General features: G+C 42.4%; 2 protein-coding genes across 2 annotated transcripts; both read right to left on the reverse strand.

The window, feature by feature from the left end:
* Positions 1-435: 435 nt before the first annotated feature.
* LOC128467018 (chymotrypsinogen A-like) lies at positions 436-4,534 on the reverse strand. Its single transcript, XM_053448519.1, has 7 exons — positions 4,396-4,534; positions 4,195-4,298; positions 3,488-3,567; positions 2,684-2,762; positions 1,934-2,114; positions 855-988; positions 436-649 (listed from the first exon to the last, which is right to left on the reverse strand). The coding sequence occupies exons 1-7, from the start codon at positions 4,445-4,447 to the stop codon at positions 488-490; spliced, it is 792 nt and encodes a 263-aa protein (XP_053304494.1). The 5' UTR covers positions 4,448-4,534; the 3' UTR covers positions 436-487.
* A 3,300-nt stretch (positions 4,535-7,834) lies between these two features.
* LOC128467429 (chymotrypsinogen A-like) lies at positions 7,835-11,758 on the reverse strand. Its single transcript, XM_053449072.1, has 7 exons — positions 11,684-11,758; positions 11,483-11,586; positions 10,942-11,021; positions 10,147-10,225; positions 9,326-9,506; positions 8,254-8,387; positions 7,835-8,048 (listed from the first exon to the last, which is right to left on the reverse strand). The coding sequence occupies exons 1-7, from the start codon at positions 11,733-11,735 to the stop codon at positions 7,887-7,889; spliced, it is 792 nt and encodes a 263-aa protein (XP_053305047.1). The 5' UTR covers positions 11,736-11,758; the 3' UTR covers positions 7,835-7,886.
* Between the last annotated feature and the right edge of the window lie 6,165 nt (positions 11,759-17,923).

A 17,923-nucleotide genomic window follows, 5' to 3' on the forward strand; every position in this document is an offset into this window, starting at 1 on the left:
GGAGGAAGCGGGCGGAGGCCGGAAGGACATGTGACGCCGGTGCTCCGTCATAGAAGCTTCATCAGATGTGCCTGCAGTAAGTGGGGTTGTCTGCAGCGATCAAGATGACGTTCGCCGGCTGCTAGAGAAGAGAATCCCCCGCAGCGCTGCGGGGAATTCTCCTCTATGGCAGCCGGGGAAGGTAGGCGCGATGCACATAGACAACCTCCGCTGTTGCCTGCCACGGTGGGAGTGCCGGCAACAGCTAAGGTTACCAGATAGGAGGATCCAGGTCCCCTGTTAGAAGACGACCTTGATTATAAGACAAGGGGTATTTTTCAGAGCATGCTATCTATGCAAACTCTAGTTCACTCATTTGGTATTAGATTACACAGGCATTTGGCCCATATTTTATTTAGTGAGTTAGGATAAATTTCCTTGAAGTAAAATCTAATAAATGTTTCATGTTGTTTTTTTATTTAGAATGTAAATATACATAACAATACATTTAATTAGCAGCAACAGTCTGGTCCATCCAGGCTCTAAGAACAGTGACACGAGCGTATACTCCTGGGCTTGATGTAGAGCAGGAAGAGCTTCCCCAGGACACAATTCCAGCCAAGGTCCAAGCTCCATTCCTCTGGCACACAAGAGGTCCACCAGAGTCACCCTGAAAGTAAGAAGCAATATATCACTATACACTTTAGATGTGTGTGTATATATACATATGTATGTCTGTGTTTTCTAGGCATACATATATGGAATACAAAATCTAATAAAATCATCAAAAATAAAATCACACAGCAATCGTTTATATTTATAGTGATGTTACATTTTGTGTACAACAATAAGGAGAGGTTTGCAGAATGTCATACCATGCAGGAAGAGGCTCCAGAGGCTCCAGCACAGATCATGGTACTAAGGATCTTGCTTCCCCAGTATCTCTGGCAGTCAGTGTTGTTCAACAGAGGAAGAGCCACTTGCTGCAGTTTGCTTGGGGTAAGGCGGGCTAATAAGAGCAAGAAAGTGAAATTCAGCATGAGGAGTGGATTAAGCCATATAATGTATAGATAAATATTAATAATTGTTATTGTTTTCCAAACACCCACACAGTAATCTAAAGGAAATCTGATATAATAATTATCAATAACCCATTCATATAGATTCATATAGTTCATACTCTCATATCAAATATAAAAGCAACACTTTTACTTTCTCTTCCATTGATATATTTTATGGATACTACTTCCCATTTTCAATAAAACTGCTATTGTGCTAACATTTTTGGCCTCCTTTTACTAGTTTTACACTTAAGGAGGTGAGCTTTTCAATATTTATTTTATGTCCATTTTTAACAGTAATATCACTCTTTCTCATGAAGGGTACCCATATATATATATTGTGGGTTTGCATTTTTTGAACATGTAGAGCTTGGTTTTGTAAAATCCATCATAAAGTATGTAAAAATCTAAAACATTAATTCAAAAAACAAAGTTTTACCTGTACGGTTTTACATTTACAAATGAGAAATAAATCCCCCAAATATATTAATATGCTTGCCCTGTGAGAGATTCATCAGCGTGAGGGGATTGTTTTGAGTGGTTTCCCATTCAATCACTCAGCTTGGGGCAACACATTTTGGCCCCAGCTAGCAGAAGGGACATGAGGCTTATCTCCTGTACACTGGCAGGGATTTAGACCTGCAAATGCTTAAAGCACCATGAAGTAGTACTACATCCTCCAGCATCAACTGCCAGAATTCATGTCATGTCTTTCATGTCACTAAAATTTGAACAATCTTGTTTTATAAATATTTTTGTGGTCCTTCATGGGCGGTTATGCCTTGAATATTAGGGTGGTAAAAATACAGAGAGTATGTCAACCTATTTCTATCCAGTGGTCCAAAATTGTCCCTAAACCTGTTGAAGTATGTATCTATATAAGCCTTTCTTACATGAAGCATCAATATATCCCCATCCAGTTGTGACACATCTCTCTCCACCATTGAAAGCATCGGCGCTGGCAGCAACACACACAGGGGATACACGGGTGTTGAAAGTTGCAGCGCTGGAGAGTTTCAGCAGAGTGATGTCGTTGGTGATGGAGTAGGAGTTGTAGTTAGGATGTCTAAAAACCTAAGGCAAAATAAGTGCAAATTACTTTAAACATCATTGGTAAATTACATGCCGTCATTTGACTATACAGACTGTTACCTAGTTAGTAAGGTTAATCAACCACTGTTTCATGAAAACACCCATGAGAGCACTGACATAAACCTTGTCCACTTTTCACAACACCCCCTCTACCTGAGATCACCACCTCCATAATCACTCAATACATTCCGCAGTTTAAGTTTAATCACCGTAAAGGATCCCATTCTCTGTTTAGCCATTTTCTCTGTTCTACGTGACTGATCAAGTGCAAATGGGGTTTCTAAAGAGTTGAAAGGTACTGTTTTATGGGAATTTAAGTTTTATGACTAAATGCACCATTCAAATCAATCCTATAACAATATAATGCCCAAACCATTTACATTTTGCTTTATTCATAAGAAAAAAAAATCTGAATAGTTCAGAATAGGAATGTAGACAGAAGAAAGAAAATAATTTTTTTGTAAATTTAAACGTTAAAAAATGTATGAAGTATTGTTTGTTGTGCTACTGGATACTTTTTGACTAGCTATCGTGAATAATGATTTGCTTACCCTGGCAATAGTCTTAGTCTGAATAGGTTCTGCGGAGGAAGAGCGATCATATTCACCCAGAACAACACGGTGAGCAGTTCTACAAGGAAAATGGTAATTTCAAGTCTTAAAAGGTAAAACTAAAACGAAATGGAATATGAGGCTGCACCGTAATTAAGAGCTTTCTATTAATGCCACTGAAATTTAAAATGAGAGCTGCTGAGATGGATATAAGATAATGAAATATGAGAGCAACAATAGGTGTCAGTTACAGTGTAATAAAATTCACCTGTTGGGAGCCGAAACAGATTTTTTTTTTTGCATCCATAGAGTCAGAAACCCGTAGCTCACCCCAGCAGAAATCCGGAGCTCACCCCAGCTCTTAAATTGCCCTACCACCCGATATGTATTGTAAGCAATCTATTTTTTCCCTATCACATGTATCACTTTTTGAAGATGCTTGGAAAAGAGAAATTGATACATGATACATTATACAATTACTATAAATGAAAATACCTATTAGAGTACTACTAAATAAATAACTTTATTTAATTTTGGTTCATAGTATGTCTTTGATCAGAATCTTGGTGTTTAGACGCAATTTTTTAAATAAATTCTTTCAATTCACATTGAACAAGTATCTGGTAGTCAGTGGACTTGAGGACCAATAAACTGGGGTAATGGTATGGATTAAAATACACATGGCAGTTTTGAGACCCAATCTGGTATTGTAGATTTCTGTTGAGCTACTTATTAAAGATTTCCCACTTAACAGTATTCCACACATAATTACTTGATTCAAACAAATAACCAAATATTACTCACGTCACACTGCAGTGAGCAGCAGTAACAACCCAGAGGGAATTGATCAGAGATCCACCACAGAAATGGAATCCACTGCTTTCCTAGTATGGAATACAAAGCTACATTATTGCAGGTATACATGTATAGATATTTAAAGCAAATTAAATTTAATATTAAAAAAGTCTTCATTTGGATGTTTCTATCACATATGATCAAGTCATAGTAGGCTATGATTTATTTTCATTGGTTATGTGAAATAAAAATACTCCATTATTGGATTATTCCAGAATTTACCTAGCATAAAATGTTCATATACTAGTTACAGTATATTTCCCTTGTTTGTCAAACAGTTAATTATGATTTCCAAAGGACTAACATTCAGGACTGCTGCTTAGCTGTCAAAGATTCTAAGTACCGTATTTATCGGCGTATAACACGCACTTTTATATCTAAAAAAATAAGTTTAAACCCTACCTGCGTGTTATACGCCGATAACTTTCTGTGCTGCACGATCTGCAGCCGCATCTCCCGCACTTCCGGTTCCGGCGAGGGTGCGTGTAATACGCCGGTAAGTACGGTAGTTATCTTTAATTGACAAACTGTTCCAAATATATTTCCAGATTCTATGAACAGGAGTATTTTTTATCCATGTGGATTATATTTTTCAGAGTCAAAGTATTTCCTAAAGTCCACAAAATAGTATAATCAATTACAACATTTTACTTTACCTGTAGAGACACTTGCCATGGCCAGGACCCAGAAACTGCATTCTCACCATTTACAATTCTGGCATATGCAGAAATAGATGGCTTGATGGCAGGGACACCACAACCTGATGTGTTAGAATAAGGATATTTGCATAAGAAGCTTTAAAGATTCTAAACCAATTCATACAATATACAGAGTCATTATTTGCTAGTTAAACTTACCATAGGTGCTTCCAATTAGGACAATGCAGGACAGTAGCCAAAGGAGTGCCATAATGCTTTACTTCTGAGGTCAGATAATAGCCAGTGACTTCCATAGTTCTTATATACCCTCAAACTCCAATCGATTACTCTTACAGCCCACGGTTTCTATAAATTACACTGGTATCAGGGGACCTTGGGCTAAAATAATGTTTAGTATCTTGGATTTAAAGCTACTATATATGCGTGTAACAGGTGCTAATCTGGCTTTATCTTGCCACAGCTGTAATAGCAGATACAGTATACATTAACGTTATTACTTAAATAATGCAAGAGTTTTTATACATTAACGTCCAGAGATTTTTCTTGACATTTTTAACATATGTTGATTCAACCACAACTCCCCTTATCCATGAATAGCGTACCCACACAAACTATATATTGTTATATTGTTATTTATTTGATAGCATTTTTTATATGTGTAGTGTATTTAATATGAATACATAATTACAAGTAGAGGAAAATAGAACAAAAAACAATTTTCATAAATAAGTAATAACAAAACTAGTCAAGATGACAAAAATACCCCTAAAATGTAATAATTCAAGTGTCCTGATTTTAGAAATGCCTCAATTGTGTAAAATGTCTAGACATTTCTGATAATTATGGGGCAAACATTAGAAGGTATACATTGCCGTTTCTAAGGTGATGTTGTTTTTCCATTCAGTAAACTACCCCACATGCATAAGTTTTTTGTTTTTGGTGGATATTACGGTGCACAAATTGGAACATATATGCACATAGGTACTGGGACAACTAACCATTACACTAACAGGGACATTTACGACATTGCATTGTAAATAGATAGACATTAATATGTAGTTGGTCTCCCCTTTGCAGTTATAACAGCACTCTTCTGGGAAGGCTTTTTTGCCTATTCATCCAGTAGAGCATTTGTGAGAGCAGGCACTGCTGGCTCAGAAGTCTTGACGCGCAATGTCCGTTCCAGTTAATCCAAAAGGTATTTCAATAAGATTAGGGTCAGGGCTCTGTGCAGGCCAATCAAGTTCTTCCACACCAGACTCACCCAACCATGCCTTTATGGATCTTGCTTTGTGCACAGTGGCACAGTCATGCTGGAATAGAAAAGGACCTTACCCAAACTGTTCCCACAGAGTTGGAAGCATAGCATTGTCCAATGTCTTGGTATGTAAGGGATTAAAATGTCCAAACCCCTGAAAATCAGCCCCATACCATTATCCCTCCTCCACCAAGCTTTACAGTTTGCAAAATGCAGTCAAGCAGGTAATGTTCTCCTGGCATCATCTCATTTTGGCACAGCCAATCAGACTGCCAAACAGAGAAGTGTGATTGGTCACTCCACTGCTTCCGAGTCAAGTGACGGCATGCTTTACATCACTTGATCTGACGCTTGACATTGTACTTGGTGATGTGAGGCTTGCATTCTGCTGCTCGGACATGGAAACCAATTACATGACAGATACCTATGGCAAGCAAAGTTAAAACACTTATCCGCAGCTCTATAATTTGCTGGTTACCTCACGAGAAAGCTTCATTGTGCTTAATTCCCCTGCAGCGCTTACCCCCACTCCCAAGTATAGCCATCTCTTAGTTGTATACCATATCGCGGACAGTAACTTATCGTCCTGTTTGAAGCAGCTGAGACGGAAAAAAAACAAACAAAAAAAATCTATGAAGTGCATGGCCATGCTCAGCCCTGGATTCAGGAGGTGTAAATGCTGGCCCAGGGCCGACGATACTATGAGGCTCGGCCTCTACTTGAAAACGGGAGGCCAGGCCGAAGGCTCAATAGCCAGGAGGGAAGCACCAGGGGAACCCATGGCGCCTAACTAGCAGGCATAAACATAGAAGGAACCACAATAATCAGCGGACAAACCAGCGAAATTGAAAAAAACCCAAGAATTACACCTCAGACTCTAAAGGACTCAGAAAGCATGTTAAGTGTTAAAGTTCATGACAGCATAATTAGAGAACGACTGAACAATTGTAATTTGTTTGGAAGGGTTGCTTTTAGAAAGCAAATCTACAGCAGTATCGCTAAAAAAAAGAATCAAGGTGTTACAATGGCCTCAACCCGTTTGAAATGCTGTGGCGGGACATTGAGAGCTGTGCAGAAACAAATGCCTGCAAGCCTCAATGAACTGTAGTAACATTGTAGAAGAAGGCTGGGGCAAAATTCCTCCCAATGATGTGAGGGACTGATAAAGTCATACAGAAAACAATTAGGTCAAGTTATTGCTGCTAAAGATGGTTCTACAAGTTATTAAATTATAAGGTGTACATAGCTTTTTACACATTGGTTCTCCATTTTGGCTTTATTTTTGTTGAATAAATCAGGACACATCTGTCATGTGATGTTCATCTGAGTTTTTATTTACATAATGTTTAGACATGCTAAGGAACAGATGATTGTTATTATATCTTTTTCACACTAGTGCAATTAAATTGGTGAGAGGATGTGCTGTAATCTCAGATTTACATAATATCACACCATTGTATTTAGCTTATATGTTTTGCAGCTTTATTTATGATGATTTTAAGAACACAAATAAGGGTGTTAAAGATAAGGCTATGTCCCATCTGAAATACCATATTTGCTTGATTATAAGATGACCCTGATTATAAGACGCTTCCCCAAAATCTGAATATTAATTTAGGGGGAAAACATCTGAATATAAGACCACCTTATAGGAAAAATTTTTACTAGTAAATATTCATTCATGTAAACTATTTTTTCATATTTAATAAAAGCCATGATTGAGAAAAATATTTTTTGTTTTTGTTTCCATTTATTTGCCAACCTGCCTCCCCCAGATATGCATATCTGCCCCCAGGCTTGCCACTCTGCCCCCAGAAATGCCTTATACCCTCCTATATGCTACTGTGCCTCCGTAATATGCCTTATACCCTCCTATATGCCGCTCTGCCTCCAGGAATGCCTTATACCCCCTAAATGCCACTCTGCCTGGTGGGGGCAGCGGGTGGAGGAAGCGGGCGGAGGCCGGAAGGACATGTGACGTCGGTGCTCCGTCATAGAAGCTTCGTCGGAAGTGCCTGCAGTAAGTGGGGTTGTCTGCATCGATCAAGATGACGTTCGCCGGCTGCTAGAGAAGAGAATCCCCCGCAGCGCTGCAGGGAATTCTCCTCTATGGCAGCAGGGGAAGGTAGGCGCGATGCACATAGACAACCTCCGCTGTTGCCTGCCACGGTGGGAGTGCCGGCAACAGCTAAGGTTACCAGATAGGAGGATCCAGGTCCCCTGTTAGAAGACGACCTTGATTATAAGACAAGGGGTATTTTTCAGAGCATGCTATCTATGCAAACTCTAGTTCACTCATTTGGTATTAGATTACACAGGCATTTGGCCCATATTTTATTTAGTGAGTTAGGATAAATTTCCTTGAAGTAAAATCTAATAAATGTTTCATGTTGTTTTTTTATTTAGAATGTAAATATACGTAACAATACATTTAATTAGCAGCAACAGTCTGGTCCATCCAGGCTCTAAGAACAGTGACACGAGCGTATACTCCTGGGCTTGATGTAGAGCAGGAAGAGCTTCCCCAGGACACAATTCCAGCCAAGGTCCAAGCTCCATTCCTCTGGCACACAAGAGGTCCACCAGAGTCACCCTGAAAGTAAGAAGCAATAAATCACTATACACTTTAGATGTGTGTGTATATATACATATGTATGTGTGTGTTTTCTAGGCATACATATATGGAATACAAAATCTAATAAAATCATCAAAAATAAAATCACACAGCAATCGTTTATATTTATAGTGATGTTACATTTTGTGTACAACAATAAGGAGAGGTTTGCAGAATGTCATACCATGCAGGAAGAGGCTCCAGAGGCTCCAGCACAGATCATGGTACTAAGGATCTTGCTTCCCCAGTATCTCTGGCAGTCAGTGTTGTTCAACAGAGGAAGAGCCACTTGCTGCAGTTTGCTTGGGGTAAGGCGTGCTGATGAGAGCAAGAAAGTGAAATTCAGCATGAGGAGTGGATTAAGCCATATATTGTATAGATAAATATTAATAATTGTTATTGTTTTCCAAACACCCACACAGTAATCTAAAGGAAATCTGATATAATAATTATCAATAACCCATTCATATAGATTCATATAGTTCATACTCTCATATCAAATATAAAAGCAACACTTTTACTTTCTCTTCCATTGATATATTTTATGGATACTACTTCCCATTTTCAATAAAACTGCTATTGTGCTAACATTTTTGGCCTCCTTTTACTAGTTTTACACTTAAGGAGGTGAGCTTTTCAATATTTATTTTATGTCCATTTTTAACAGTAATATCACTCTTTCTCATGAAGGGTACCCATATATATATTGTGGGTTTGCATTTTTTGAACATGTAGAGCTTGGTTTTGTAAAATCCATCATAAAGTATGTAAAAATCTAAAACATTAATTCAAAAAACAAAGTTTTACCTGTACGGTTTTACATTTACAAATGAGAAATAAATCCCCCAAATATATTAATATGCTTGCCCTGTGAGAGGTTCATCAGAGTGAGGGGATCGCTTTGAGTGGTTTCCCATGGTTTCCCATGGGGCGATACATTTTGGCCCCAGCTAGCAGAAGGGGCACAAGGCTTATCTCCTGTACACTGGCTGGGATTTAGACCTGCAAATGCTTAAAGCACCATGAAGTAGTACTACATCCTCCAGCATCAACTGCCAGAATTCATGTCATGTCTTTCACGTCACTAAAATTTGAACAATCTTGTTTTATAAATATTTTTGTGGTCCTTCATGGGCGGTTATGCCTTGAATATTAGGGTGGTAAAAATACAGAGAGTATGTCAACCTATTTCTATCCAGTGGTCCAAAATTGTCCCTAAACCTGTTGAAGTATGTATCTACATAAGCCTTTCTTACATGAAGCATCAATATATCCCCATCCAGTTGTGACACATCTCTCTCCACCATTGAAAGCATCGGCGCTGGCAGCAACACACACAGGAGATACACGGGTGTTGAAAGTTGCAGCGCTGGAGAGTTTCAGCAGAGTGATGTCGTTGGTGATGGAGTAGGAGTTGTAGTTAGGATGTCTAAAAACCTAAGGCAGAATAAGGTGCAAATTACTTTAAACATCATTGGTAAATTACATGCTGTCATTTGGCTTTACAGACTGTTACCTAGTTAGTAAGACTGACAAAAGAAATACATTCATAGAGTCCAAAAAATAGAAAAGAGAGGGGTGCAGAACATTCCCAGTTAATGTTAATCAACCACTGTTTCATGAAAACACCCATGAGAGCACTTACATAAACCTTGTCCACTTTTCACAACACCCCCTCTACCTGGGATCACCACCTCCATAATCATTCAGTACATTCTGCAGTTTAAGTTTAATCACCGTAAAGGATCCCATTCTCTGTTTAGCCATTTTCTCTGTTTTACGTTACTGATCAAGTGCAAATGGGGTTTCTAAAGAGTTGAAAGGTACTGTTTTATGGGAATTTAAGTTTTATGACTAAATGCACCATTCAAATCAATCCTATAACAATATAATGCCCAAACCATTTACATTTTGCTTTATTCATAAGAAAAAAATCTGAATAGTTCAGAATAGGTATATAGACAGAAGAAAGAAAATAATTTTTTTGTAAATTTAAACAGTAAAAAAAGTGTGAAGTATTGTTTGTTGTGCTACTGGATACTTTTTGATTAGCTATCGTGAATTATGATTTGCTTACCCTGGCAATAGTCTTAGTCTGAATAGGTTCTGCGGAGGAAGAGCGATCATATTCACCCAGAACAACACGGTGAGCAGTTCTACAAGAAAAATGGTAATTTCAAGTCTTAAAAGGTAAAACTAAAACCAAATGGAATATGAGGCTGCACCGTAATTAAGAGCTTTCTATTAATGCCACTGAAATTTAAAATGAGAGCTGCTGAGATGGATATAAGATAATGAAATATGAGAGCAACAATAGGTGTCAGTTACAGTGTAATAAAATTCACCTGTTGGGAGCTGAAACAGATTTTTTTTTGCATCCATAGAGTCAGAAACCCATAGCTCACCCCAGCAGAAACCCGGAGCTCACCCCAGCTCTTAAATTGCCCTACCACCCGATATGTATTGTAAGCGATCTATTTTTTCCCTATCACATGTATCACTTTTTAAAGATGCTTGGAAAAGAGAAATTGATACATTATACATTTACTATAAATGCAAATACTTATTAGAGTACTACTAAATAAATAACTTTATTTAATTTTGGTTCATAGTATGTCTTTGATCAGAATCTTGGTGTTTAGACGCAATTTTTTTAATAAATTCTTTCAATTCACATTGAACAAGTATCTGGTAGTCAGTGGACTTGAGGACCAATAAACTGGGGTAATGGTATGGATTAAAATACACATGACAGTTTTGAGACCCAATCTGGTATTGTAGATTTCTGTTGAGCTACTTATTAAAGATTTCCCACTTAACAGTATTCCACACATAATTGCTTGATTCAAACAAATAACCAAATATTACTCACGTCACACTGCAGTGAGCAGCAGTAACAACCCAGAGGGAATTGATCAGAGATCCACCACAGAAATGGAATCCAGAGGTTTCCTAGTATGGAATACATAGCTACATTATTGCAAGTATACATATATAGATATTTAAAGCAAATTAAATTTAATATTAAAAAAGTCTTCATTTGGATGTTTCTATCACATATGATCAAGTCATAGTAGGCTATGATTTATTTTCATTGGTTATGTGAAATAAAAATACTCCATTATTGGATTATTCCAGAATTTACCTAGCATAAAATATTCATATACTAGTTACAGTATATTTCCTTTGTTTGTCAAACAGTTAATTATGATTTCCAAAGGACTAACATTCAGAACTGCTGCTTAGCTGTCAGAGATTCTATGTAGGTATCTTTAGTCGACAAACTGTTCCAAATATATTTCCAGATTCTATGAACAGGAGTATTTTTTATCCATGTGGATTATATTTTTCAGAGTCAAAGTATTTCCTAAAGTCCACAAAATAGTATAATCAATTACAACATTTTACTTTACCTGTAGAGACACTTGCCATGGCCAGGACCCAGAAACTGCATTCTCACCATTTACAATTCTGGCATATGCAGAAATAGATGGCTTGATGGCAGGGACACCACAACCTGATGTGTTAGAATAAGTATATTTGCATAAGAAGCTTTAAAGATTCTAAACCAATTCATACAATATACAGAGTCATTATTTACTAGTTAAACTTACCATAGGTGCTTCCAATTAGGACAATACAGGACAGTAGCCAAAGGAGTGCCATAATGCTTTACTTCTGAGGTCAGATAATAGCCGGTGACTTCCATAGTTCTTATATACCCTCAAACTCCAATCGATACAGCCCACGGTTTCTATAAATTACACTGGTATCAGGGGACCTTGGGCTAAAATAATGTTTAGTATCTTGGATTTAAAGCTACTATATGTGAGTATAACAGGTGCTAATCTAGCTTTATCTTGCCACAGCTGTAATAGTAGATACAGTATACATTAACGTTATTACTAATATAATGCAAGAGTTTTTATACATTAACGTCCAGAGATTTTTCTTGACATTTTTAACATATGTTGATTCAACCACAACTCCCCTTATCCATGAATAGCGTACCCACACAAACTATATATTGTTATATTGTTATTTATTTGATAGCATTTTATATGTGTAGTGTATTTAATATGAATACATAATTACAAGTAGAGGAAATTAGAACAAAAAACTATTTTCATAAATAATAACAAAACTAGTCAAGATGACAAAAATACCCCTAAAATGTAATAATTCAAGTGTCCTGATTTTAGAAATGCCTCAATTGTGTAAAATGTCTAGACATTTCTGATAATTATGGGGCAAACATTAGAAGGTATACATTGCTGTTTTTAGGGTGATGTTGTTTGTCCATTCAGTAAACTACCCCACATGTGTTACGTCGGATCAGGCACCACAGGTGATGGACCCACGATGCAGGAATGGCGAGAATATCCGATAAACAAGCCGAGATCGAGGCAGGGAGCACAGGAGCGTAGTCAAAGAACAATAGCCGGGGTCAGGGCAGGCAGCACAGGAGCGAAGTCAAAGAACAATAGCCGAGGTCGGAACGGGCAGCGCAGGATCAAGGTCAGAAGAACAAAAGCCGAGGTCTGGTACACGTGGAAATCAATCAGAAAGCAATAGCAACACAAACATCCTGAGAACAATAACATGGACTCGTTGAACGGGCAAGGAAACAAAGGACCAGGAAGTTTAAATAGAGCCAATGGTGGGAGAGCAGGTAAGATGACATCATCGCGACCTGCGCAATAATAGCGTTGTCGCGATGGCAACCAAACAAAACCTCCTGCCTGTGTTACTTCCGCGAATGACACGGAGGCGCCACACAGGCAGAAGAGGCACTGGTCGGGCGCCGCGAGCATGTAGCGGCGGATCGTCTCTCCGATCGCCACTGATATGCTGCGGCAGCCCGATCATGGCTGTCAGTGGCTGGGAGGCGTGCCTGCTCGATACGCACGCCCCCTCCAGTGTCGAGCGCACGTCAGTACACGAGGGGGCCGTGGGACCCCGGCCGGACAGTAGGTATGACACAACCCCCCCTCCCAGGACCAGGACGGAGAGGGAATCGGGCATGGTAACGGGAGACACAGATAGGTGCGTGCACAGCGCGGGCAGGAACCCAGGTCTGTTCCTCCGGACCGTACCCACGCCAGTCGAGCAGATACTGGAGGGAGCCGCGGTGCCAACGGGAGTCGAGCACGCGACGGACGACGTGTTCCTCGTGACCGCGGACAAGGACAGGGGCAGGAGGACGAAGGGACACAGAATAGCGGTTAACCACGCAGGGCTTAAGGAGAGACACGTGGAACGTGTTGGGGATACGCATGGACGGAGGAATAGCAAGGGACACGGCGACCTCGTTGATACGATGGACGATGCGGAAGGGACCGAGAAATCGGGGACCAAGCGTCCTACTGGGTTGAAGGAGTGCGATGTTCCGCGCGGACAGCCAGACATAGTCGCCAACCCTGTAGCGGGGAGGCGTAGCACGATGCTTGTCAGCAGCAGCCTTGCTGCGGGTCTGGGCCTTGACCAGCTGGTCACTGAGGGCTTTCCAATGGGCACGCATATTGCTCCTCGACGGCAGGAATGCTAGCACCGCGAGAGGCGGATGCAGGCGGTAGGACAACGGGATGGTATCCCAAAGCGGCATAAAACGGCGAACAACGCAAGGATTCATGGACAGCGTTGTTGTAGGACAGCTCAGCCAAGGGTAACAGGGAAGACCAGTTGTCTTGGCGTTCATTGACGTGTAAGCGCAGGTATTGTTTTAAGGTCTGATTAGTGCGCTCCGTCTGGCCGTTCGATTGTGGGTGAAAAGCCGAGGACAGATGTGTCCGGATGCCTAACTTGCAGCAAAGGGTCCTCCAGTATCTGGATACAAACTGGGAACCCCTATCCTACACCACGTGGAGCGGCAGGCCATGTAACCGAACCACATCTCTGATGAACACATCCGCCAACTGGGACGCCGTGGGTAGCTTGTGCAGGACAATAAAGTGGGCCTGTTTGGTGAACCTGTCAACCACAACGAGGATGGTAGTGAACCCATTAGAGACAGGAAGGTCGACAATGAAGTCCATAGCTATATGAGTCCATGGGGTTCTTGGAACGGGAAGAGGCAATAAGAGACCGGAAGGCCGGGTGTGCACGGACTTGTGACGAGCACATTGAGGACAGGTGGCAATGAAGGCGCTGATGTCACGTGTTATGGACGGCCACCAGAAGGTTTTCCGGATGTGGTACTCAGTTTTGCGTGCTCCAGGATGACCGGCTAGTGGTGGGTTATGACCCCAGTGGAGAACAGCATCACGAAACCGCTGGGGGACGTAGAGGCGTCCCGATGGAGGACGTTGGGAAGCTGTGATGCGCGCCTGTTGCATACGAATCCGGTGCATCATGGAAGATGATAAGGAAGGGATGACGCGTGCTTGTGGAATAATGGGTTCATCTTGGGTGAAGTCCCGATGGCTCACGAATTGACGGGAGAGAGCATCTGCTTTGACGTTTTTACTTCCGGGCTGATATGTCATGACATAATTAAAGCGGGTGAAGAACAAGGCCCATCTGGCTTGTCGAGGATTCAGACGTCGAGCAGATTCTATATATTGTAGATTCTTGTGGTCCGGCATGACCACAACAGGCAGTTTGGTACCTTCGAGTAGGTGACGCCATTCCTCAAAGGCCAGTTTGACCGCGAGTAGTTCTCTGTTTCCCACGTCATAGTTACATTTGGCGGATGTGAAGCCCTTTGAGAAGAACGCACAGGGGAGGTATTTGGGCGTTATCGGGTTCCGTTGAGATAAAGCAGCCCCAGCACCGTTCTCTGAAGCGTCCACTTCTAGGAGGTACTGTAAAGCAGGATCTGGTCGTTGCAGAACGGGAGATGAACAGAAGGCTTGTTTCAGTCGCTCGAAGGCTTTCACGGACCAGTACTTGGGATTAGCCCCCTTTTTAGTAAAGGCGATAATGGGCGCTGCGATGGAGGCATAATTGCGTATGAAGCGCCGATAATAATTGGCGAATCCCAGAAAGCGTTGTACAGCTTTTACGGTATGGGGAATAGGCCAATCGAGGATAGCCTTCAACTTGCTGGGGTCCATTTCGAGGCCATTAGCGGAGATGATGTACCCGAGGAATGGAAGGCTGTTCTTTTCGAAGTCGCATTTCTCGGCTTTGGCATAGAGACCGTTCTCACGCAGTCTTTGCAGAACAGAACGTAGATGTATACGATGGGTTTTGACATCAGGTGAGTATACAAGGATATCGTCGAGATAGACGACCACTTGGGAGAGCAACATGTCTCGGAACACGTCATTAACGAAGGCTTGAAACACGGCAGGGGCATTACAGAGGCCGAAGGGCATCACCCTGTACTCATAATGACCATATCTCGTATTAAAGGCGGTCTTCCATTTGTCGTTTTCCTTTACGCGTACTAGGTTGTATGCCCCTCTTAGGTTGAGCTTGGTGAAAATCGTAGCCCCCTTCAATCTGTCATAGATCTCCGTGATTAACGGAAGAGGATACCGTTTTTTTACGGTAATACGATTTAGTCCCCTGTAGTCTATGCATGGCCGAAGGGAGCCCTCTTTCCGGGGGTTTCGGCACTAAAAGCTTGGGGTCTGTAGGCTTGATTTCCAGAACGAGGTTCACCCGTGTGCAAGGTAGAGAACAAAGGCGGTGACAAGAAGGATCTCGCCTTTGTCCCAGTCAATGCGTGGGTTGTGCAGCCGTAGCCAGGTGAACCCCAGTATCAAGGGGGCATGAGGTGACTGTATGAGTTCGAACGTGATGGTTTCTCTGTGGGTTGCCCCAATGAACATAGTAAGCGGACTGGTCTCTTGGGTGACCACTCCCCGACCTAAGAGACTACCGTCAACAGCAGTCACCACAGAAGGAGTCTTTTTGGGACGTAGCGGTAGCCCGTGTTGTACGGCCCATTGTTCGTCCAGAAACACTCCAGCCGCCCCGGGGTCTATGAAAGCGTGGGTGACCACGGAGTGGTCTAGCCACCTAAGCGAGACGGGTATCAACATGCGTTGGGGAGGAGAAATGTTCTTAATGCTTAGGGGTTCTCCTTCTTTGGTCCCTAAGCTCTTTTGTTTCCCGGACGTTGCGGACATGTACGTAGGAGGTGATCCGCTTGACCGCAGTAGAAACAGAGACCTTGATTCCTCCTTCGTGTCTTTTCCGCTTCGGTGAGGTCACGTATAGTGCCGATCTCCATGGGTTCCTCGGAGGGATGGCTAGGTGTGGTAGGTGGAGAATGAGGACTGCCTTTGTCTTTCTCCAAGTGTCTCTCCTGAATGCGCTTCATGCAGAGGGTGATAAAGTCCTCCAGGTCAGATGCGGGGTTGTGGAACAACAGCACATCCTTGATCTTGTCATTGAGACCCTTCCGATAAGCGGCTTGGAGGGCGCCTTGATCCCACTGGAGTTCACAAGCCAGAATATGGAATTCCACTGTATATTGGGCTAGAGTCTTATGTCCCTGTTGTAGCTCCAACAAGGAGGTCTCCGCTGTTTCTTTGCGGCCTGGCATATCGAAGACTGAACGCAAGGCTGCCATGAAAGCTGGGCAGTCATCCATCAGGTCAGATCCCTGCTCGATTAGGGGAGAGGCCCACAGCAGTGCCTCACCCTTCAACAGCGAGATGATGAAGGACACCCGTTTGGAGGAGGTACAAAACGCCAGTGGATAGTTGCGGAAATGCAGCAAACATTGGTTTAGGAACCCCCTGCATTCTTTAGGATCCCCAGCATATTTGTCCGGGAGAGGCAAGCGAGCGGTAGCGCCTCCTTCCTCTGGGCTGGGATCCCTAGATAAGAAAGACGGTCTGGCAGAGGAAGCGACAGCCAGAGACCGTAGCAAGTCAGTCATGGTGTCCATTTTGCTGGATAAGGACTGTAATTGCGTGGAATGGGACGTAAGAAGCTGGTCCTGCAGGTCCTGGCGGGAGAGGACGTTAGCCATTTCCGCGGGGGCCATGGTATGGCCCGTTCAATGTGTTACGTCGGATCAGGCACCACAGGTGATGGACCCACGATGCAGGAATGGCGAGAATATCCGATAAACAAGCCGGGATCGAGGCAGGCAGCACAGGAGCGTAGTCAAAGAACAATAGCCGGGGTCGGGGCAGGCAGCACAGGAGCGAAGTCAAAGAACAATAGCCGAGGTCGGAACGGGCAGCGCAGGATCGAGGTCAGAAGAACGAAAGCCGAGGTCTGGTACACGTGGAAATCAATCAGAAAGCAATAGCAACACAAACACCCTGAGAACAATAACATGGACTTGTTGAACGGGCAAGGAAACATAGGACCAGGAAGTTTAAATAGAGCCAATGGCGGGAGAGCAGGTAAGATGACGTAATCGCGACCGGCGCAATAATAGCGTAGTTGCGATGGCAACCAAACAAAACCTCCTGCCTGTGTTACTTCCGCGAGCGACGCGGAAGCGCCACACAGGCAGAAGAGGCACTGGTTGGGCGCCGCGAGCATGTAGCGGCGGATCATCTCTCCGATCGCCGCTGATATGGTGCGGCAGCCCAATCAGGGCTGTCAGTGGCTGGGAGGCGTGCCTGCTCGATATGCACGCTCCCTCGTGTGCGTGTCGAGCGCGCGTCAGTACACGAGGGGGACGTGTGCGAGGAACGCCGTGGGACCCCGGCCAGACAGGTAGGTATGACAACATGCATAAGTTTTGTTTTTGGTGGATAGTATGGTGCACAAATTGGAACATATATGCACACAGGTACTGGGACAACTAACCATTACACTAACAGGGACGTTTATGACATTGCATTGTAAATAGATAGACATTAATATGTAGTTGGTCCCCCTTTTGCAGTTATAACAGCACTCTTCTGGGAAGGCTTTTTTGAGTGTTTCTGTGGGATTTT

This window comes from Spea bombifrons, chromosome 10, assembly GCF_027358695.1.
Source record: "Spea bombifrons isolate aSpeBom1 chromosome 10, aSpeBom1.2.pri, whole genome shotgun sequence".
In the NCBI taxonomy this organism is placed as follows: Eukaryota; Metazoa; Chordata; class Amphibia; order Anura; family Pelobatidae; genus Spea; species Spea bombifrons.